The sequence below is a fragment of the Dermochelys coriacea genome, chromosome 5, assembly GCF_009764565.3.
Source record: "Dermochelys coriacea isolate rDerCor1 chromosome 5, rDerCor1.pri.v4, whole genome shotgun sequence".
Lineage (NCBI taxonomy): Eukaryota > Metazoa > Chordata > Testudines > Dermochelyidae > Dermochelys > Dermochelys coriacea.
Window position 1 is genome coordinate 2,644,488 of NC_050072.1, and position 23,192 is coordinate 2,667,679.

Genomic DNA, 23,192 nt, shown 5'->3' on the forward strand with positions numbered 1-23,192 from the left:
GATGAAGCACTTGATAAATTGCTCTGTTCTGTTCATTCCCTCTGGGGCACCTGGCACTGCCCATTGTCGGCAGACAGGATACTTGGCTAGATGGACCTTTGGTCTGATCCAGTATGGCCGTTCTTATGTGCTTATGTTTACTCAGAAGGTTCACCCCAAAGCCCAGCGTGGAATCTCATCAGGATGCAGCAAAGAGCTCTTCCAGCCGCCGAAGCTCACATTGAACTGTGTGTTAGTGTGATGGACATGCTTGGCCCAACTGCAGGCTTTGTTGGAAACTTACCAAGAGCCCTAGGGCTGCAGATAACCTGCAAAAAATGTCACATGTTAGAGCTTCCCTTATCTTGAATGCATCTCATCGTGTTTGTCAGCTGCTCCGTATTAAGTGGCAGGACAAGATCAGCAATAAGGATATTTATAGCCGAATATACCAGTCGCCTCAAAAAAAGAAAAGGAGGACTTGTGGCACCTTAGAGACTAACAAATTTATTTGAGCATAAGCTTTTGTGAGCTACAGCTCACTTCATCGGATACATTCAGTGGAAAATACAGAGATTTGGTTGTGGTGGCTTTCTTGGTAGGGACATTTTATTAGGATGGAAAACCAACGAATTATGAAGTGTGCTTTCCAAAGAATGCTGTTGGATGGCTGGCATGTCTAAAGGACTTAGCTAGAGACTGAGCCAGGTGACCTGTGATCTGATGTCCCTTTCGGATTTGCCTTGATGCTGCTGCTGCTGACTTGAATACAGAGGTGAGGGCCAGTGGAGACTACAGGTTCCTGCTTGCTGGGCTCCTGCTGGGTGCACCGTGGCCGCCCTACATTTCATGCTGGGATCCATTGTCTTGGTGCCACAGGCTGGAGTGCGAGTCCTAGCACATGTGCTGACAGCATGTAGGATGGAGACCTGCTCAACCGCCAGCCTCCAGCCTCCGTACAGCCCAACACCTGAGGCTGTTTGGATCCCACGCAGCTTGGGATCAGCATGTTTTGAAGGGAGCGGGGGTGATCTGTAAAATCGAAGTCTGGCCTATGGTTTGGTTCCAAATTCCCTGGTACTGTGGGGAGGGCTGGGGCTGTGACTTTGTTCCTGGTCACTCTCCGGCTTATGGTTTCCCCACCCAGAGTCTTTACCCCATGTCTCCTCCTTGTTAATTGTGAATCACAGTTGGGCCCCACTCTCCCTCCCTTCCATGGTGCAGGCTCCTCGGGGTCCTACAGAGTTTGCAGCCTGGTGTTTGCCACTCCCTCTCCAGAGCCGCCTGCAGACACAGAGGGATGCAGGAATCTGAAGTTTCATTCACAGGGCCAGTTGATGACCTCCTTACGTCAGCAGGTACAATTATAGAGTGCGATTCGGTGAGCACTCGCTGATGTCAGGGACAGCCCTTCTGCAGAGGGGAGTGTGAGCAGGCTGGCATGCACACGGCAGCAGCCTTGAAGACACACGGGGAAAGGCTCATGAATACGTTACATGCAAAGCTATTGTCATAGGGACAGAATCACAGGCATCAAACTCATCTGCTGTGACAAAGCCAGAGGGAACCAAGGCACTGGCACGTGAGCCCACACACAGACACGCATGCTTCTGCAGATGCACAAGTACACACACCGACATGCGTGTGCAAACACACGTACATGGACATACACACATTCTGACTCATGCCTGCACATATACAACACGTATGCTCACTAACATCCATTCATATGCCACCCACTTTGGAGCTCGTCCATAGAGGGGATAACAGCCTACTACTATTGCTCCCTGATGGAGCTACTCCTTTAGCTCAAGAGGCAGAGCTCTGTGCTTTGGTGCTGAAAGTTGCAGGTTGGGGATTGTTACATGTTTCCTACTGAGGTCAGATGAACTTTGTCCTGTACAGACTCCTCTCTGCTTTCTCATGGCCCTCTCCCTGCAACTCTTGGTGGCAGCTGGCGGGCCCAGAGTGCAGTGTGAGCCCAGGTATACACAGTGCACTTGTCCCTGGAGCTGGACTCTTTGCGGAGCATCTTCGGTGCCACTGCCTAGTGAAAAGGAAGCATCGCTGGGAGCCCTGAGTCGCTGGTGTCTGCTGCAGCCCCCATGCCACCGCGCAGTGAGGAAATCACCCTTGCTCCTCAGCCCCAGTGGGATAAATTACTAGCCTGTCTCCCTTCTGGCTGTCTCAGGACCTGGCAGACGTGTCTCCCCCATTCCCTGCTGGGCCAGCACTTCCCTGCTGGCTTCCCCAGATCCCGGCCAATTCCTCTGGCATGGGCCTTCTGGCCTCAGCCCTGCCCCCTGTGCCCATTCCCCACCAGCTCAGCGCCCTTCCCTGGCTGCCCTGCAGACAGGCTGGCATGGACCCAGGCTGTCCACGGAGGGAAGGGGGATTGGAGCTAGCTCGCTGCGCTCCAGGACGCAGGGGGACGGGGCTCGTCCCTGGCGGCTGGGGTTTGTGACAGCCCATCCGGACAGCTGCCTGGGTAGGGTGACCAGACAGCATGTGTCAAAAATCGGGATGGGGGTGGGGGGTAATAGGCCCCTGTACAAGACAAAGCCCCGGATATTGGGAGCTGCCCCTCTAGAAATGGGATATCTGGTCAACTGTGCCTGGACAGTGTGGAGATGGCAATGGGGCAAACCGAGTGCTGCTCTCTGGCAGGTCCCCCCCAGCACCTCCCCTCTGGGCTGACGGGCTTGGGGCAGGTCCCCCCCAGCACCTCCCCTCTGGGCTGAAGGGCTTGGGGCAGGTCCCCCCCCAGCACCTCCCCTCTGGGCTAATGGGCTTGGGGCAGGTCCCCCCCAGTACCTCCCCTCTGGGCTGACGGGCTTGGGGCAGGTCCCCCCCAGCACCTCCCCTCTGGGCTGAAGGGCTTGGGCCAGGTCCCCCCCCCAGCACCTCTCCTCTGGGCTAATGGGCTTGGGGCAGGTCCCCCCCAGCACCTCCCCTCTGGGCTGACAGGCTTGGGGCAGGTCCCCCCCCAGCACCTCCCCTCTGGGCTGACGGGCTTGGGGCAGGTCCCCCCAGCACCTCCACTCTGGGCTGAAGGGCTGGGGCAGAGCTCCCCCCCGGCCCGGGCTGACGGGCTGGGGCAGGTCCCCCCCAGCACCTCCCCTCTCTGACACTGTGCCCTGCCTCAGGGCATTTCTAGCCATTTTGTCCTTTGGAAATCATCACAGATCATGGGGTGGAAACCAGGGTGGGTGGGTCTGAAGCATGGCCTGTCCTATTTTCTCTCTTGTAGACATACCAAAGAGCAGGAGATTTTAAGAGCCTTGCAGCCTGTATCGAACCTGACATTTGAGACAGGGAGGGAGGACCCCTTACGCCAGGCAGACCCCTCCCCTCCCAGGGGGGCCCGTGCACCATTGTCTCCTGCGCACTATTTCTAGCTGTGAAGCTCCTGGCATGAGACTCATTCCTGGGAAGCTCTGGCTGTGTGCGGAGCTGCCTGGCATGTCTCCAAGGGAATGATTTACTGTAATTCCTCTGGAAAGCCACTTTGTCATCACTCAACTGGAGAGCTTGAGCCGGACTTAAACAACAGGCTCCTGAGGAGCCTTGAATAATTCACTGTAATAAATATTAATCACTCACATCTATTGTTGCGGGCGTGTAATTGCAAGGAGCGTTCTGGAAGTGCGGCTCTGGCAGGCAACGATGGGCCCCCTGCAGAAGTACGTTAACTCTGCCATTGCCATGTGACAGCCTGGTGTCCTGGACACTGGGACACGAGCTCCTTTCCGGGTGCCGGCCGGAGCGCGTGCCTGCAGCATCCAGGACGCAGCCTGGCCCACCCTGCTCTAGAAACGCCGGCTCCCACTGCAGTGAAATGAGGGTGAGCGTTAGCGTCACTAGCTAGTTAGTGCGAATTCCTAGGGCAAGGAGAACCCTCCTGGTGTGCCACAGGCCTGGTGTGCCGTGCTGGCGCGGCTCAGGATCCAGAAAGCGAGAACAGACAAACATAGTTCGATTTCAACAAGCCCCTGCAGCGCCTTGAGCCTGAAACTGGGCGTGACACTGGGCGTGGGCTGGGGGGTCATAAAGCAGACATAAAGCACCCTGGAGTGGTATAAACTCCTCGTGGGTCCCCTGAGCTGCGAGGAACCTTCTCGCTGATTTAAACAGGGTCCTGGGGTGAGCTCCCCCGCCCACAGCAGCAACTGATTGAGGTTGACAGTCCAGAAATCTGGAGAGCAAATGCCAATGACGTAATACCCTGATTTGCATAGCTCACGAATACACATTTTCTCATTTACATAAACAGCAGAAAGTAACCCAGTTCTAACACCCTCCGGTTTAGCACAAGCCACCCACTGTCTGTCTGTCCTCAGCTCCTTCTGTGGCTCTCACTCTGGCTCTGCAATCCTTGTTTTGCCCAAGTGAAGACCAGGGGAGGGCCTTGAAAGCTCCAAAGTGACAGCCAGTGCCTGGGGGGTCGAGGGGGCTCAGCCCTGGGTCCCCCGTGCATCTGTCCATCTCTCCTGGGGAACTGGGAGGCTCCGAGGCAGGGAACTGGGCTGGGCTGAGAGCAGTGTTGCCAACTCTGAGCCAGTTTCAGGATGTCCAGGTGGGTTTTTCTTACCTCCCAGCTCCTGAAGTCATGGGATGACGTGAGAATCTCAGTTTCTATTTAAAAAAACAAGAAAGCCAGTTTCTGGCCCTCCTGGTTGTGGAGAAAAGCCTAAAACTGTGACTCTGAGAGGCTCAAAGGTGAATCAAAAGACCTCCCCACCCTGCTATTTATTATTTTTAGACTCTGAGGATTTTGAGGCCAAACACGTGAGTTTGGAGCCCTGCCATGGCTCAGGGCACTGGCCCTGCCATCCGCAGAAGCTGCAGGCTGACAGTCCCACCAGGCGGGGCGGATCGCAGCTGGTGCACCTTTGCAGATCTGCTGCCCACCCGAGAACAAGCTGATTTGCACCCAGCCAGCCCCTGCTCCACCCAGAAGGACTCAGCAGCAGCCACAATCTGCCATGAGGCTGGAGAAGGGGGACCGCGTGGGGAGTCAGGTGAGATCCCCCCAGGCACTAAGGAGCTGGCTGGGTAGGAAGGGAATCCTGGGTGGAGTAGCCGTCCCAGCTCTTCTCCGGCTGAGCGCTCCCTTCCCGCTGCTTCCCCGGTGAGGCCTGCCTGTCCCCCATAGGAGCTGCGGATGGTACCCAGAGTGGGCTGGGCTCAGGGCATATCTCCTGCTCCGGACTCAGCCGTTGGCAGGTTTCGGGCCAGGCCGACCTCCACACCCAAACAATCACAAAGGGTGAGTGAGGTTCACCCTCAGTGTACAAGCCGAAGCACCACTTAAGACTCATTTCATTGGTACCCAGTGGTTGCGCTGGCCTTTGGGCAGAGTGAATTTCGCCCCAAGGGATCCGTGATCTGCTCTGGTCGGGGTTCCATAGCAGCTCCCCGCGTTGGATGAAATGATCAGTCATTTGAGGGGGGAGGACCCACAGGAAAAAGATATTGGGTGCTCAGCACCCACTGGCAACCCTGCCGATCAGCTCCTCCACCTCCCTCCCGGTACGATCAGCTGTTCAATGGCATGCAGGAGGCGCTGAGGGGCGGGGAAGGAAGAAGAGTGGGGCAGGAAGAGGTGGGGAGGGGGTGGAACGGGGTGGAGAGGTGGGGTGGGAAGAGGCGGGGTGGGGATGGGGACTTGGGGGAAGGGGAGAAGTGAGGGCGGGGCCTGGAGCGGAGCAGGGGTCGAGCACCCCCCGGGAACTCATAAAGTCGCACGGTGCCTCTGTCTCCCAGACAGCCTCCAATTAATACAGCGATTTAATAACAGCAGAGATGTGATCGACTCAGCCGCATGGCCGCACGACTCTTCAATGAGTGTTAACGGGAGGTAGGAATGAAATCCTGCCGGCACATTAGCATGAGAAAAGGCCGGGGGGCAGGCGGGAAGGTGCCATCTGCGTTAGCCCTGCCGTGTTCCAAGGCCTGAGAGCAGGAATCACCTTTCAGGTTTGAATGAATTTGCCCGTCTTGCCAATTCGCTGGAGGTAAAAGGCGAGGGCCCTGGGAGGAGCTCAGTGTCTGGAATAAATGAAGCCCAGCACGGGAGGGTAAAGAGGAGAGACGCTGGTTGAGAGAGACCACCCTTGGAGCTGGACGGGAGGGGACCCCTTTTGGAGCCCAGCGTTGCTTTGCTTAGACTGGCCACAGGAGGCACCACGGAGTGACACGAGCTGCCACCTCTTCCCCTGAGCTGAGCATGTGGCCTCCACAGCTCTCGCGGCCCCCCCACCTCAGTCCAGGACTGAACCTGGGGTGGCTGCCGGTTGTTCCACGGGAACTGCACACACCATGCTCTCGCATGGAGACTTGACTTTGGTTCTTTCTTGTTTCCCTTACTTTCGCAGCAAAGCCTGTTTCCCCTGGAAGTTTATGTCTGCTCTGAGTGTGTGGGAACGTAGCCCTGCACCTGCAAACAGGCCGGAAAGCAGTAAAGGCCCAGGACAAAGCACCAGCTCCGACTGGAAGGGCTTGTTGGCATGGGAACGTGTTTTCAGGGGAACTTTAGATTTCTGGCATGAGCCAGTGTCCCCCCCCCCACACACATGGCGTTTTCTCAGCGGCTCTGGCGGCCCATCCCACTCTTGCTAAGCCACGTTGGAAGTGACGAACCCGAGTTTGGCATGAGTGATGCTGGCATAAGGTGTGTGTGGCTGCATCCCAGCTTCGCCAGAACGCTTCGGGCAGCCCTCCCCCTGCTCTCCCACACTGCATTGCTTCCTGGCCTTGTGCCTTCGACTGCTCTGGGCTCCTTTTGCCCAGATGTCACCTCCCTTTGTCAAGGCTGGCACACGGCCAGCCGTGCCCCTTGTGATCCTAGCGTGCGGCGAGTTCACAAACCAGGCACAGACCCATTATTGCAGCCATGTCCTGGGCGTCTGCGTGTCTGGTCCAGAGGTGCTGGCCGTCCTTGGCCTCCGGGGACAGGCACACGGCTAGTCCCATCAGAACAGAAGTCAGCAGCACATGAAGCTATAGGAGCAGCAAGTGGAGAAATGTGGGGGGAAGGGGCAGGGTGGCGGGCCGAAGCCAGGGAGCTCGGGCAGAATCACAATACCCCTGGGCACAGAACAGGACCGTGATGCTCCCATTGCCTGCACTTCCTCTGAGGGGTGCTGGGCTTTGGTAACCACGCGGTGGGTTCAGCGTTATGTGGGCACTTAGCAACCTTTGGGAATGAGGTTTAGTTTCTGGAGGCCCTGCACTAACTCTAGGGCTGTTTGCACAGGAGAGCCGCTCCACCAGTCCCAGCTGCAGGGCGAATGCCACTCAGAATCCTGCCTGCCCTCTGTCCCTGGCGCGGCGCCCGTTTGGAGGGACAGGGTCCAAGTGTGGGTGCAGCCCTTAGGTGGCCTGGCAGGTTGGCCTGTAGCACCTGTGAGTTGGGAGCCTCCCCCATCCCCGCGCTGGCACTGCTCTCCCAGGGCTGCCAGCGTTACCCCTCCGGTCGCCCAGCCCGGCCTCCACCAGGATTGCAGGCTGCTGGCACCGGGCACCCCACAGGGCAGCACGCTGAGTTTCCTAGGCATGACATTTCTTATGGCAACAGGAAGCTCAGCGTGTTCTCCCGCTAACACTGGCCGCTCCGGAGGTCTACGCACCACTCGTGATCACAGCAAGTGCACTGGGGGTGCCCCCTAGCGGTGGGGCTTGGCTTGCTGCTGCCAGGCTGGGTGTGCAGGGTGGGCCCGGGTTGACTAGCGTGCTGACACGTGCTACCTCCCTCCCTCCCTCCCTGGGCGGCGCAGCCGTGCTTCATCCCCCGACGTGCCCGGACTCTGGGCTGCAGGACCAAGCCGCTGGGCGCCGGCAGACGCTCTGGAGCTGGCATTCGGCCCAGCCCGCGGCTGAGAGTCACTGGACAAACGTTGCTGCCATCTAGCGTTTGGCACAGCTGTGCACCCTCACGGCCCTGCACGCAGCATTTCCCCAACGCAGGCGGAGATCCTGGGCCCGCTGCGTGGGCCAAAGGGGAGGGGTCACCCCCTACTTGCAAGGAAACGATCCTGGGGGCGTCTGGCTCAGTGTCCTAGCAGAGCTCGCACAGTAGGGGTGTTCGCTGGTGGCTGCCCCAGACCAGCACGGCACACTAGGGAACAGGACGACGCGCTCCTTACCTGCCCGGCTATAATGTGTAGGGGAAGTGTTGCGTGAGCACAGGGGCCGGCCATTTGCCTGACACGTGCTGGGGCTCCCCTGCTGCCAGGGCTAAAACATCCTGGGCTTTATTAATATTACAGGCGACAGTTTCCTAACTCCGTGTTGCATCCAACACGGAGAGTTCTAGATCGGAGCTCGCCTGAGGCTGCTGGAATACTGCCCGGTTCTGTGCCCACCTTTCCAGAAGGATGTTCTAAATTAGAGCGAATTCACAAAAGAGCCTCAAGAATGATTAAAAAGTTAGAAAACCTGCCTCCTAGTGAGAGACTCACAGAGCTCAATCTATTGAGCCTAACAAAGAGAAGGTTAAGGGGTGACTTGGTCACAGTCAATAAGTACCTACATGGGGAACCTGTACTCAAGTGAGACTGGCTGGGGAATCAGTCGGGAGTCAGTTGGGAACTTGCCCAGATGTTGGGATTAGCTATCCTGCCCTTGCTGGAAGTCTTTGGGATCTGGAGGGTCACTGTCCCCCCTAATGAGGATGCCGTGGGACGGAACAATCCCTCGCAGAGTTTCTGATGACTGGAGGGATCTGTCCAGGGGGCAATGTATGAATTCTGACTGATGGCATGGAGCTGTGATTATGAAATGGTTGTACATGAAGGGAGACTGGACAGAGGAGCCGTACCCTGAGAATGTACCCAGGGATCCCAGCCCAAAGGACATGTCTGGGCTCTGCTCAGACTCTGGAGGGTTAAAGCACACGGGCCTGGTCGCGTGGGCCCCAAGCACAGTGGGCTGGGGAAGGTTCGGCCTGGGGAAGTTCTGCCAGGGCGCAGTGTGGGACAGAGCAGAGATGCAGGAGGACCGGTACTCTGCCAAGGGAAAGGGCTGGAGCAGGGTCCTGGGGACAGGCTGCAGGGAGCCGAGGGGCTGGACTGATGCTTCTTGCCCACCTCCGGTGCCTGCAGTGCCGTTGTGATGTCAGACCCAGGCTGGCCTGGCCCCATATGATGTGCACTGGAACAAACGGCCCCTCAGGGGAGATCCAGCCGCAGCAGCGGCCGGGAGTGCAGCGTCTCCGCCCCAGAGCGTGTCATAGACTCTGAGAATGCCAGGGTTGGAAGGGACCTCAGGAGGTCATCTAGTCCAACCCCCTGCTCAAAGCAGGGCCAATCCCCGATTTTTGCCCCATATCCCAAATGGCCCCCCAAGGATTGAACTCACAACCGTGGGTTTAGCAGGCCAATTGCTCACACCACTGAGCTATACCTCCCCCAGGCCACACTCCCCGCATGTCTGGCGTGGTGGGTGGGGATCGCACAGAGCTGGTACTCGGTCTGCTGCTGGGCAGGGCCAGAATGTCGCAGGTGTACATCTGGGTAGCCTTGGAGAAGCAGGATGGTGGGAGCAACCCCTGAACCCCTCTGCAGCCTTCCTGCACTCTCAGCAACTGTCCTGACACAGCCCATGGGGTGCCTGAGGCCCCTGTTCTGACCAGGCGCCGTTGGGCTGGCGTGGCACATTCACAGAGAGAGACACGGCCACAGACAGAGCTGGTGGCTCCATTCAATTGGCCGTTCCTTACTGCCCCCCCCCCAGCTTGTGCTAGAAATGCCAGGGCTCTCCCTCCTAGTCCCAAGGTTTCCCCGGCACGATGGCTCTGGCGATTTATTTCCCTATGCTCAGGGAAGCTGAAGCCCCGTAGCCAGGTTATTTCCCCCTGGGACTGAGTTGCTAGCTGGGCTGGTGACCAACAAACCCTCCCAGCTCCCTCCCAAAGCCGCAAGCTTTCCTGGGTCCCTGCCTCCCAGCCGGCCAGGGAGGGGGCAAGCCGGGAGGGGGAGAAAGGGAGAAGGCATGGACAGGATCTTTGGACAGCCGTGGGAGTGGTCGGATGCGGCTCTGGCTCGGGCAGGCAGAGTCCTGGCTCCATCCAGAGGAGCTGGGCTCATAGCGTGGGAACCAGTGGAGATGGTGAGAGAGGAGGAGGCAAAGTCCAGTCCAGGACCTGCCAGGGCTCACTGTGAAACCCTAGACACAGCCTGGCCGGAGTGTCAGTGGGCCTGGTCCCCATTAGACCCATAACACTGGGGGCAGAAATCACCCCCCACAAGGGTCACACCCAGGGCACAAAGAAAAGGAGGACTTGTGCCACCTTAGAGACTAACAAATTTGTTTGAGCATAAGCTTTCGTGAGCTACAGCTCACTTCATCGGATGCATTTGGTGGAAAATACAGAGGGGAGATTGATATACACACACAGAGAACATTAAACAATGGGTTTATCATACACACTGTAAGGAGAGTGATCACTTAAGATAAGCCATCACCAGCGGGGCGGGGGGGAGAAAACCTTTCATGGTGACAAGCAGGTTGGCCATTTCCAGCAGTTAACAAGAACATCTGAGGACAGTGGGGGGTGGGGTGGGGGGGAAGAAATAACATGGGGAAATAGTTTTAACTTTGTGTAATGACTCATCGACTCCCAGTCTCTATTTGAGCCGAAGTTAATTGTATCCAGTTTGCAAATTAATTCCAATTCAGCCGTCTCTCGTTGGAGTCTGTTTTTGAAGTTTTTTTGTTGAAGGATAGCCACCCTCAGGTCTGTAATCGAGTGACTGGAGAGATTGAAGTGTTCTCCAACTGGTTTTTGAATGTTATAATTCTTGACGTCTGATTGTGTCCATTCGTTCTTTTACGTAGAGACTGTCCAGTTTGACCAATGTACATGGCAGAGGGGCATTGCTGGCACATGATGGCTATATCACATTGGTAGATGCGCAGGTGAACGAGCCTCTGATAGTGTGGCTGATGTGATTAGGCCCTATGATGGTATCCCCTGAATAGATATGTGGACAGAGTTGGCAACGGGCTTTGTTGCAAGGATAGGTTCCTGGGTTAGTGGTTCTGTTGTGTGGTGTGTGGTTGCTGGTGAGTATTTGCTTCAGATTGGGGGGCTGTCTGTAAGCAAGGACTGGTCGTCTCCCAAGATCTGTGAGAGTGATGGGTCGTCCTTCAGGATGGGTTGTAGATCCTTGATGATGCGTGGAGAGGTTTTAGTTGGGGGCTGAAGGTGATGGCTAGTGGCGTTCTGTTATTTTCTTTGTTGGGCCTGTCCTGTAGTAGGTGACTTCTGGGTACTCTTCTGGCTCTGTCCATCTCTTTCTTCACTTCAGCAGGTGGGTATTGTAGTTGTAGGAATGCATGATAGAGATCTTGTAGGTGTTTGTCTCTGTCTGAGGGGTTAGAGCAAATGCGGTTGTATCGTAGAGCTTGGCTGTAGACAATGGATCGAGTGGTATGATCTGGATGAAAGCTGGAGGCATGTAGGTAGGAATAGCGGTCAGTAGGTTTCCGATATAGGGTGGTGTTTATGTGACCATCACGTATTAGCACCGTAGTGTCCAGGAAGTGGATCTCTTGTGTGGACTGGTCCAGGCTGAGGTTGATGGTGGGATGGAAATTGTGAAATCATGGTGGAATTCCTCAAGGGCTTCTTTTCCATGGGTCCAGATGATGAAGATGTCATCAATGTAGCGCAAGTAGAGTAAGGGCATTAGGGGACGAGAGCTGAGGAAGCGTTGTTCTAAGACAGCCATAAAAATGTTGGCATACTGTGGGGCCATGCGGGTACCCATCGCAGTGCCGCTGATTTGAAGGTCTCCATTGTCCCCAAATGTGAAATAGTTATGGGTTAGGACCCAGGGCACAGAGACAGCAAAGGAGGAACCTGCCGGCCCCCTCTCGCCAGGTTACTCTGGGGCTGATGCCGTTTTGGCTCAGGGCAGGGTGCCCAGCCAGCTACAGTGTCTGTGTTTGTCACCCAACTCCCCAAAACAACAGGGCATTGAACAGCTCAGCCAGCCCCAGCCTCATAGCTAATGTCCCAGCACACAGCCCTGCTTGGGCTTCCTGGGCTCGGGTGCAGGGTTCCCAGAGCCCCAGGGGCGATGGGGAGAGGCCAATGCTCCAGGTCAGCCTGACTCACAGGGCAGGCAGGCTAAAGAGGAAGTCAGGAGGCCAGGGGGTCCCGTCCTCCTCCCTGTGAGCTGGAACTGCCTGGGCCAAAGTGGGGCCGAGCTAAGGAGAGAGCAGGAGCCCAAGCTGAGCTGGGGAGCAGAGCTGCAACCACAGCAGCAAGAGCCACAGAAGCAGCCCAGAGAGCAGATCTGTGCTGGGATCAGAGCTGCAGCAGCCAGAGCCAGAGGGGCCATAGGAGGCGCTCAGGCTCCTATGAAAAATGCACTTAATTGCAGTGCCAGACTGATGACTGAAATCCACTAACCGCAGGACAGGTACAGAACAGACAGCAGCGTTTCAAGTTTCTCCAGACTGTCCCTGAAATAAAAGGGTCCTAACTCATCCAATCTCTTTGCCTATTCAGTCCTGGACTCTTCAGCTGAGAGAGCCAACATCCAGCTGTTCACAGTGATGGCCAGGTTCCAATCCCAAGCTGAGTTTCCAGACTTAAGAACATAAGAACGGCCATACTGGGTCAGACCAAAGGTCCATCCAGCCCAGTATCCTGTCTTCCGACAGTGGCCAATGCCAGGTGCCCCAGAGGGAGTGTACCTAACAGGTAATGATCTAGTGATCTCTCTCCTGCCATCCATCTCCGCCCTCTGACAAACAGAGGCTAGGGACACCATTCCTTACCCATCCTGGCTAATAGCCACTAATTAAGGTTTCCCCTCCATTATGAATCTGTCGATGCTGAACTTTATTTACCATTACATCAGTCATTCCTCTAGCTTGATTAAATCCCTCATAAATTTTTCAGTCTTCTCTGGACTTCACTAATCTAAATAAATGTTGGCAAGGTTCCTTCCCCACTCTGAACTCTAGGGTACAGATGTGGGGACCTGCATGAAAACCTCCTAAGCTTACTTTTTACAGTTTAGGTTAAAATTTCCCCAAGGTACAAACTATTTTACCTTTTGCCCTTGGACTTCCACTGCCACCACCAAATGTCCGGGTTTATTTTTTGAGAAAGAGTTGTTTGCAAACGTCTTTCCCCCAAAATCCTCACCAAAACCTTGCACCCCTCTGCCTGGGAAAGGCTTGATAAAAATCCTCACCAATTTGCATAGGTGACCACAGACCCAAACCCTTGGATCTTAAGAACAATGAAAAAAGCATTCAATTTCTTAAAAGAAGAATTTTAATATAAGAAAGGTAAAAAGAATCACCTCAGTAAAATCAGGATGGTAAATACCTTACAGGGTAGTTAGATTCAAAACATAGAGAATCCCTCTAGGTAAAACCTTAAGTTACAAGAAAGATACAAAGACAAGAATATCCATTCTATTCAGCACTGTCTAATTTCTCAGCCATTTAAAGAAATCAGAATCTAACGCATCTCTAGCTAGATTACTTCCTAGTTCTAAGACTCCATTCCTGTTCTGTCCCCGCAAAAGCATCACACAGACACACAGACCCTTTGTTTCTCCCTCCCTCCAGCTTTGAAAGTATCTTGTCTCCTCATGGGTCATTGTGCTCAGGTGCCAGCGAGGTTATCCTGGCTTCTTAACCCTTTACAGGTGAAAGGATTTTTCCTCTGGCCAGGAGGGATTTTAAAGGTGTTTACCCTTCCCTTTATTTTTATGACAAATGTCATCTCAAATTTTGCTGCCTCACTGTTCAATCCTTTCTCCAGATCATTAACAAATATATTACAAACATGTCGTGGAGAGAAAAGGAGGACTTGTGGCACCTTCGAGACTAACAAATTTATTAGAGCGTAAGCTTTCGTGAGTTACAGCTCACTTCATCGGATGCATTTGGTGGAAAATACAGGGGGGAGATTGATATACACACACAGAGATCTCCCCCCTGTATTTTCCACCAAATGCATCCGATGAAGTGAGCTGTAGCTCACGAAAGCTTATGCTCTAATAAATTTGTTAGTCTCTAAGGTGCCACAAGTACTCCTTTTCTTTTTGCGAATACAGACTAACACGGCCGCTACTCTGAAACATGTCGTGGAGAGCATGCTTATAAAATTTGTAGCTGACACCAGACTACTGTTGCAAGCACTTTGGAGAACAGGATTAGGATTCAAAACGACCTTGACAAATTGAAGTATTGGTTTTAAATCAATTACATTAAATTCAGTAAAGACAAATGCAAAGTACATACTTAGGAAGAAAAAATCAAACACACAGCTACAAGATGGGTAATAACTGATTGGAGGTGGTATGGCTGGAAAGGATCAGGGGTTATAGTGGATCACAAATTGAATATGAGTCAACCTGTGACACAGTGGTGAAAAAGGCTAATATTTTTCTGAAGGGTATTAACAGGAATGTCATATGTAAGACGTGGGAGGTAATTGTCCCACTCTGCTTGGCACTGCCCCAGATGAAGTTCTGTGTCCAGTTCCGGGTTCTGCACTTTAAGAAAAGTTGTGGACAAACTGGAGAGAGTCCAACGGAGAGCAACAAAAATGCTAAAAGGTTTAGAGAACCTGACCTCTGAGGAAAATTTAAAAACACTGGACATTTAGTCTTGAGAAAAGAAGACTGATTGGGGACCAGATAAGAGTCTGCAGATATGTGAAAGGCTGCTGTACAAAGGATGGTGATCAGTTGTTCTCCACGTCCTCTGAAGGTAAGACAAGAAGCAATGGGCTTGATCTGCAGCAAGGGAGGTTTAGGTTAGATAATAGGAAAAGCTTCTAAGGTGGTAAACTCTGGAACAGGCTTATCAGGGACGTGATGGAATCTCCGTCCTTGAAGGTACATGTACCCCATGTACCCCTGGTTGAGAACCTCTGACATGTTCTATGCATATTACAAGCCTTGTTTGAGAATGCTATGTGGCCATCACCGAGCTTTCGCAGTGCTCAGCTCTGACAGTGGGACTGTTAATTCCATCTATTCACTGTGCTTTTATCTGCATCTTTAGCAAGGGGCAACACAACACCACAACATCTGCTCCCTGATCCAAAGACTTTGTTGTTCCAGGGAACAAATCCTAAAGGTCGACAGTGCACCGGTGACCATATGCAGTTCAAGCAGAGCCTGTTGCTTCTTTGGTTAGAGGCGTCACAGTGGCACGATTCCTAATGATGGAAGCCCTCCAATGACAGTTAAAAGTGCACAAATCGTGGAGCCTGGGGGCAGTTTATTCATTGACAGGTTAGATAGCATGCTTTGCTCCATGACATCGGTGAGAACACAGCTCCCAACACGCGATGCTCTGTGTCTTGCACCATGGGGGTGAAGGATTCTAGCATGCCATCCTGCACCGTAAGCCAAGTGGCCTCCAAAGACAGCAGCTCCCTGCACCTTGTAGCACCTGGGGCTAGCCTGGTAGCTTGCTTTTTTTCTCTTTAGCATCTCTTTTTCTTTATTGGTTTGATTGATTACATTGTTTTGACTGATGTTTTTGTGCTGAGTAATTTCAGTAAATATTACTTCATTTTATTTGGCTGTAATGCAAGGAAATTACAGGCCTATGTTCTGTATAATTAGCTAGAGCAAGTTACCATGAGTGTTTATAATCTTTGGCACCGATAAATGGCCTACCAGTTACCCCTTTTTAACTTTGGGGAACTGAATGCATTTACCAGAATTCTGGAACATACTAGTAACCACAGGATACAGCATAAGAACATGGAAGTAACAGCTCAGGTCCAAGGTAGCGGTTATGAGAACGAGATAATCAGTATCAATATGTAAGAATATTCTATCCTATAGATTTCAAGTAGCAGCCGTGTTAGTCTGTATTCACAAAAAGAAAAGGAGGACTTGTGGCACCTTAGAGACTAACAAATTTATTTGAGCATAAGTTTTCGTGAGCTACAGATGCATTTGATGAAGTGAGCTTATGCTCAAATAAATTTGTTAGTCTCTAAGGTGCCACAAGTACTCCTTTTCTTTTTTTTGTCTATCCTATAGAGTAAGTGTACCCTAAGCTTTATCTGGGTGAGAAAATTAGATTGGGCATGGAAGGTTGGACATGGATATGAATATTCAAGATAGTGCCAGGACCCTAGAAGAGGGCAAACAACCCTGTATAGATGCATCTGAAGAAGTTTTACCCATGGGGTTTTACCCACAAAAGTGGGGTTTGACCCACGAAAGCTTAGGCCCAAATAAATCTATTAATTAGTCTTTAAGGTGCCACTGGAGTCCTCGTTGTTCTTGTGGATGCAGACTAACACGGCTACACCCGATACCTGTGGAGTGGGTTCCTTTTAGAACTTAAGAACGGCCATACTGGGTCAGACCCAAGGTCCATCTAGCCCAGGGTCCTGTCTCCCTACAGTGGCCAATGCCAGGTGCCCCAGAGCGAATGAACAGACCAGAGAATCATCCAGGGATCCATCCCCGTCGCTCATTCCCAGCTTCTGGCAAACAGAGGCTAGGGACACCAGCCCTGCCCATCCTGGCTAATAGCCATTGATGGACCGATCCTCCATGAACCGATCTAGCTCTTTTTTGAGCCCTGTTATAGTCTCGGCCTTCACAACATCCTCCGGCAAGGAGTTCCGCAGGTTGACGGTGCGCTGGCTGAAGGAATACTTCCCGTCCTCTGTTTTGAACCCGCTGCCTGGGGCGCCCCCTAGCGCTTGTGTCCTGAGACGGAGTAAACAACACTTCCGGATTCGCCCCCTCCCCACCCGTCACGCTCGCGCAGGCCCCTCTCCTGGCCCCCTGGCGACGCTTCGCCCGGCCCCGCCACACCCGGCCCTGAGCGGCGCCCGCGAACTGGCCCCGTCACGTGACCCCAGCACCGGCGCGGCCCCGAGCGCAGGGCCGGCCGGGACACACCGTCTCCATGGCAACTCGGTCGGTTTAAATTAACCACTTCCGGGTCATGGGCCCCCGCCTTCGCCGCTGGGTTCGGGAGAGGCCGCGTTCAATTGGCTCCTGTCACGGAGAAGTCCCGCCCCCGCTTCCGGCCTGCCGGGTGTTGACAAGATGGCGGCGATCGGGGGCCTGCAGGGCCGGCTGGAGGCGCTGGAGCGGCGGGTGTTCGGGGCCGGGGCGGCCCCGGTGGAGCCGCGCAAGGTGTGGGGGGGGGGACGGGCCCCTAGCTCCCCCCCCGCCTGTGTGGGACCCCCGCAGCGGGGCCCAGCCGGGGAGCGGCTCCCCCCGCCAGGGGAGCGTCCAGGGCCCTGCGGCTCGGGGCCTTGAGCCGCTCCAGGGGCAGGTGGCTCCAGCCTCCGCGTTGCCCGGCAGCAGCGCCGGGGGGGACTGGCCCGGGGGGCTCGTGGGGGGGCGCCAAGCTCTGGCCGTTGGTTCCTTCAGCAGCGCGGCCATGGCGCCCCCCCCCCCCCCCGGCTGCGGGTTCTTCTCCTCCGCTCCTGCCCCGAGCGCTGCTCCCCGGCCGGGGGCAGGCCCCGCACGGCGGGCGGGAGGGCTAGTGCGGGGCCTTTCGTCCCGATGCCCCGAGGGGCGGCCTAGCTCGGGGCGGCTTCGTGTACTTCTGAATTGCAGCCCCCTCTGGGGTGCAACACGGGCTCTGCTTAGCAGCCCCTCGCGACGTCACGTGACCGTTCGGGCCGCTCCTTGAACTAGGCTGCGTGTGAACGTTAGTCACGGAGACCGTTTTAAACAGACATTTCCTCTCCCGTCTCTGCTGGTCTGTTCCTGACCGTCTGGTTGTGGGATCCTAGAAGCGTCACTTAATGGCTGTTTGGTTTATACCCTCTCTTGCCGTCCAGGCAGCAGATGGCTTGGTGAAAGTTCAGGTGGCTTTGGGGACCGTTGCAAGCAAAAGAGAGAGGATTAAAATTTTGTATAAGAAAAGTAAGTATTCATCCAGCATTTGTGTGTTGTTTCTTTTTTACCCCCAGGCTTTAGATCCAAATTGTATTTTAAGTGGTGGTCTTGTTGGGTGGCCTGTCTGAGATCATCTGAGGTGTGTTTTGCAGTGGGTTTAAAAGCCACCTTAATTTGCCTCCCAAGGAGCTAATTATGACTGAGTAGGCAAGCTGGCATCTCTCTGGAGTGCAGTGCACCTCTTGAGAGGTGAGAGTAAGGTGTTTTGGTATCCAAGGTCTAAAACCTAAGATTTCAGCTTTATTCCTTCCCTAGGACTGTGTATGCTATCCACTGTCATAGGCACCGACCCCATGCATGCTCTGGGGCTGGAGCACCCATGTGGAAAAATTAGTGGGTGCTCTGCATCCACCAGCAGCCAAGCTTCCTGCCTCGCCTCTTCCCCTGAGCGTGCCCCATCCTGCTCTTCTGCCTACTTCCCACTGCTTGCTGCTGCCAAACAGCTGTAGCAAGCTCCATGAGGGAGGGGGGAGGAACGGGAACATGGTGCACTCAGGGTAGGAGGCGGGGAAGAGGCAGGGGTGGGGATTTGGGGAAGGAGTCAGAAGAGGGGCAGGGAGGAGGCTGAGTTGGGGTAGGGACTTTGGGGAATGGGGGTGATGCAGGGTGGAATCAGGGCAGGGCTGGGGGCAGAATGGGGGTTGAGCACTCACTGGTGCCAGAAGAAGTCTGCACCTATATTCACTGTGATCAGATCCTCCTAGAAATCTGCAGCCCATCAGGCATGGTGTCATCAGCAAGGGGTAGTACATGTTCAGTGTATGTCCACTTGCAGAAAATTATGGGCTCTGACTTCTCACTGGCATTGGAGCTTATTTCTCCCTGTTGGGTTTATTAAGGACAACTTCGATTGCAAGTAACCTTGGCATTTTTGTAACAGAGGAGAGATGTCACAGAAACGGCATGCTGTGCCTGGAAAGGACATGGTAGTGCCACTTCAGCACACCCTCAGCCAGCTTCAGAAAGCAAGACTTGTGTGTGTAAAGGAAAGACATTTCAGAGGGCAGGGAAAGTAGCAGGCCACATGATGGAAAGGGAGCACTCTGTGCCCTCCCTTTAAAGAATGAACTGTGAATTCTGCAGTTGAATTTAAAATTTGCTAATGTGATACTTAGCAGGTTAGTGGGACCTTCTGTAAATAACGGGTGCATATTGGCATTAGGCCATGTGTGTACCACACTTTTAAAATAAAATCAAACAAGGAAACTTATGGGCTTGGTGCAGCAGCGACTTTGTACTGTTGAATCAAAAGCCATTCCTCTCCGATCCCCCACAGAGGATGCCTCTGCATCTTGGTACATCTGAATTGTGGTCTAATACAGTTAGCCGGCTCAGATTTGTAAGCTCTTTGAGGCCGAGTGTCTTTCAGGTGTTCTATAAAATGCTGTGTAAGTTCATGGTGCTGTAGAAATACTGTAGCTGCTGATTCTTTTTAACAGAATCTTTTACTAAGTAGGAAATTGTGACAGGCAGTACTTCCAGAACTAATCACTTCTCTTCTTCTCCTTCCCTGTCACCTACTTCTGATCTTAGTTGAAGATTTAATAAAATACCTGGATCCTCAGTACATTGATCGAATGGCTGTTCCCGATGCCATGAAACTGCAGTTCATCTTAGCAGGTACGTCATGAAATGGAAGAAGAAAAGGAGTACTTGTGGCACCGTAGAGACTAACAAATGTATTTGAGCATAAGCTTTCGTGAGCTACAGCTCACTTCATCGGATGCATTCAGTGCATTCCGCTGAATGCATCCGATGAAGTGAGCTGTAGCTCACGAAAGCTTATGCTCAAATAAATTTTAGTCTCTAAGGTGCCACAAGTACTCCTTTTCTTTTTGCGAATACAGAGTAACACGGCTGCTACTCTGAAACCTGTCATGAAATGGAAGGAGTATGCTCATTCCCCAAAAGCTCACAAGACAAGTTGGGGTGGGGGGGTGGGATTTTAATTGAATACAGTTCTTTTAATCTCCTAATCATGGGTTTAGAACAGAAATGCCTCACTTGGCCTCTAGTCTTCCGCTGTAAACTGGCTAATGCTTCAATAAAAGATCAGAAATGGAGAAACTACAGTATGAATTGCATAGAGAAGAACTAGCCTGGTTCAGTCCCCAGTCTCTGGCTCCCTAGCAAGCACTTGGAATGCAACTGGCACCGTGGAGCTTGTTCCTGAATGAGGGGCGCTTTTCTTGCTATCGAACGCCTTCCCTGAATGAGTGACGAGTGACCTTGACTCCCTCTGAGTCTGTCTAGTCTTTGGTCAGAAGCTTGTGTGGGGAATTGCTGCCCTAAGTCTAGCAACTGTTGCTGTAATAATAGTGTTCATAACAGCAGTTAAGTATATATACTGTGATGTGCATTAAGTATTCATACCTTGAGCTTGTAGCCCTGCCCAGCTCTCTCACAGGGGACCTGAGTCGCCCCTCTCCTGTGGTAGGCGTGTGTAACTCCATTGTCTCCAGTGGCGTTTTCCCCGATTCATACTGGTGTAAGTGAGGGAGAGTCGGAGCCATGAGGTTGACTTTTAAGGGGGCTCAACAACTGAGCCAATGAAAGAGCAAAGAGCATGTGCCTTTTCCATCACTAGCTTAACGAGGAACATCCTGGCTTCTGCTCCTGGTTCTTCCCTTTATGTACTGTGTGCTGCCTTTGAGCTTCTGTTTCCCCATCTGATAATACCTACCCCAGAAAAGGGTGGGGGATGTTTGCGAAAGGCACAGAGATCATTGGTTGAAAGGTGCGATAGTAACGCCAAGTATCATTGTGGTGAAGTCTTTCTGCTGCATGTAGGTTTGATTGCCTTCTGAGAAGGGGAAGCTGAACCAGGCCAATTAATCAACTTATTTTTTCTCATCTGTGGAAAGCTGAAATAGTGTTTGACTTAAACTTCTCCTTCTGTGTCTTTTAAACCAGAGGAGCAGTTTATTCTTTCCCAAGCCGCCCTTCTGGAACAGGTGAACAACCTCCAGCCGTTCTTGGACAGTGCACACATCAAAGGTAACTCATGCTCATCTGCAAGCTACCTTTTCATAGCTGCTGTCTTGCTGTTAGCGAAGACCAGTGTGGCCTCTCTTCTGTTACTCTTCATGCTGAGGAGAGTGTGGAAATGCTGTTTTTAAAAGTTCTCTAGCTGTCTGCCTCAAATAACCAGAAACCATTGTAAGAGTTTCCAACTCTGAAGAGTGTGCAGTTGAAGAAGGCTAAAGCAGTGCAGCAGCATGCAGAACAAATGCAGAATGTGGCATGGCTGTCCTCTTCAGCAACATGGGCTTGAATGTATTCTCCTGGCTGCGATTCTCCCACTGTTCAGGGAGGCTGAATTTAAGTGACATCAAGGCCATGCTATACTTGCTGGACTGTTAAATATTCCTGAGATGCTGGTCCAGTGAGCCAGTGTAATTATGAGAGAAAATGGAGGCCAACAGATGCACACTTTATAGAATCCTTAGAATCTTATAGGGAAATACTTAGTAGAAAGTCTCCATTCTAAGATGTAGCTTCCTGTTCACTGAGTATCCCTTCCCCGTGCATGGTGAGGTCTCTGTAGTCTCCATGCAGTTTCTTATCAATAATATCCACATATAGTAATCCAGTTGCATGCTTCATACAAGTCTCTTGGGCATCTAATCCTCAGCTTGGGACCCATATCTCATAGCCCCAGAAGCAGCAGAGGGGTGACTTTGGAAAGTTGTTTTCAGTTGGTTTGGATCAGCGTATACACTAACAACTAAAATGTTGGCATTTCACTTATTTTGCAGTAAAGTGGCAGTAACCAGTGGTGGTATGGTGGCCAGCAGTATTTATCTTCAGGGCATTCTGAGCTGTAATGTGCTTCCTCTGACAAAGTGTATTAAATTAATCCCAATAGAAACATTTTAGATATTCTCTTACACAGTCGTCTCTACTTTGGTAACTGCAGTTTCCTAGATGTAAAAACTAAGCGGTGACTGACATTTGTTCTGTGTGCTTTGCAGCTGCTCCTGACCATGCTGCCAAACTGCAGCGACTTGCTCAAATCCACATACAGCAGCAGGTAGAGTGAATACTTATGGTTAATCTTCAGTGGGCAGGGATGGGGCCTTTTGTTAACTGTAGGTAATTTGTGGACAAGGATGGGGTAATTAGTAGCACAGACTAGAGCCACTCTAGTTAAGATTATCAATATTGTTTACAGTTTGTCCAAATCATGGAATTTGCCAGGAGTCAGATTAGATCTCTGCTCAGGAACATCTCAGTGAACAAATAGCTTTGGGTGGCTTTTTAAAAACTGCAGTGAATTTAACTGAGTAACATTTCTACATTAGAGAGAGGGTAACAGGCATGGAGAGGTGAAGTGACCAGCCCAGCATCACACAGGAAGTTAGGGGCAGAGATGGGAAGTGAACCCAGAGCTCATGAGTCCTAGACCAGTGTCTACTCCCCAAACCATTCATCCTTGTACCCTGGTGTGTTCCTGTTACTAGCTCCTTTGTCTCTTCCCCCAGTTCTGTACCTCCGAATTAGGGTGTCTCTCTTTTGCAATCTTAGGCTCCTTGGGTGGGTCATTCCCTGACTGTGTCTGTAGACTGCCTAGCCCAGTAAGACCCTGATCCCAGTTGGGGCATGTGGCCACTAGTGCAGTCTACATTTTGTAGTAGTTACAGTAGCACCTGGTGGCCTTGCTCAAGTCCTGTTGTGTAGGAACTGTACAGAGTGCACGAGGGTCGCTGTCCCAAAACACTTGCGCTTTGGGGAGATGAGCCATATACAAAGGGTGCAGCGAGAGGGAGGCAGTCAAATATTATAGTGGTGTGGCAGCGCCACTTACAGTTCAGGTTGTGTCACAACATCTGCTTGAAGGTCGACCTTTCCAAGTCCTGTAAAATTAACATGCTTAGTTGCATGTCTCTGAAATTTGGTGTGTCTCGGCAAGGTGCAGGGTAAGTGGTGACCCACGTTTGGAATCATTTGACGGAGAGGTTCCTGAATTACAGCTGCCCCTCCCCCCCAAAAATAAAAAAAAATTCCTTTTGCTTCTTTGTGCTGTTAAACAGAGCGGTACTAATAACGGGTGAATCTCAGACCTGTTGACAGCTGTGAACTCACCCTTCAATTAACATAATGAAGGATAAATCATCACAAGCCCCCACCTAGGTTAAAAGTAGTTTTGGACTGAGTGACTGGAGATTGCTATAATTTGTGAATTATGGGAGGCAATTTTATTTTGTGGGGAATTAGACAGGTGAAGGCTTCCTGGGAAGGGAGAGGTGTCTGGGGATGGAGAAATAGAGGGAGACGGGTTTGGGG

At 52.5% G+C, this 23,192-nt stretch overlaps 1 protein-coding gene across 3 annotated transcripts in view; it reads left to right on the forward strand.

Annotated features, from left to right (window-relative positions):
* The first annotated feature begins 511 nt into the window (after window positions 1–511).
* Window positions 512–23,192, forward strand: part of LOC119856209 (dynactin subunit 3-like) — a 29,506-nt gene continuing 6,825 nt past the window's right edge. Inside the window, exons 1-5 of one of the 3 annotated variants that reach the window (XM_043514875.1) lie at window positions 512–539; window positions 17,669–17,873; window positions 19,440–19,526; window positions 20,820–20,903; window positions 21,881–21,939. In XM_043514875.1, coding sequence (XP_043370810.1) covers window positions 17,753–17,873; window positions 19,440–19,526; window positions 20,820–20,903; window positions 21,881–21,939 — 351 coding nt within the window. In that variant the 5' untranslated portion in view covers window positions 512–539; window positions 17,669–17,752. Of the gene's footprint in view, window positions 540–16,947; window positions 17,133–17,668; window positions 17,874–19,439; window positions 19,527–20,819; window positions 20,904–21,880; window positions 21,940–23,192 lie in introns of those variants that run through there. The other 2 variants (XM_038403470.2, XM_038403469.2) reach the window with 2 other exon arrangements.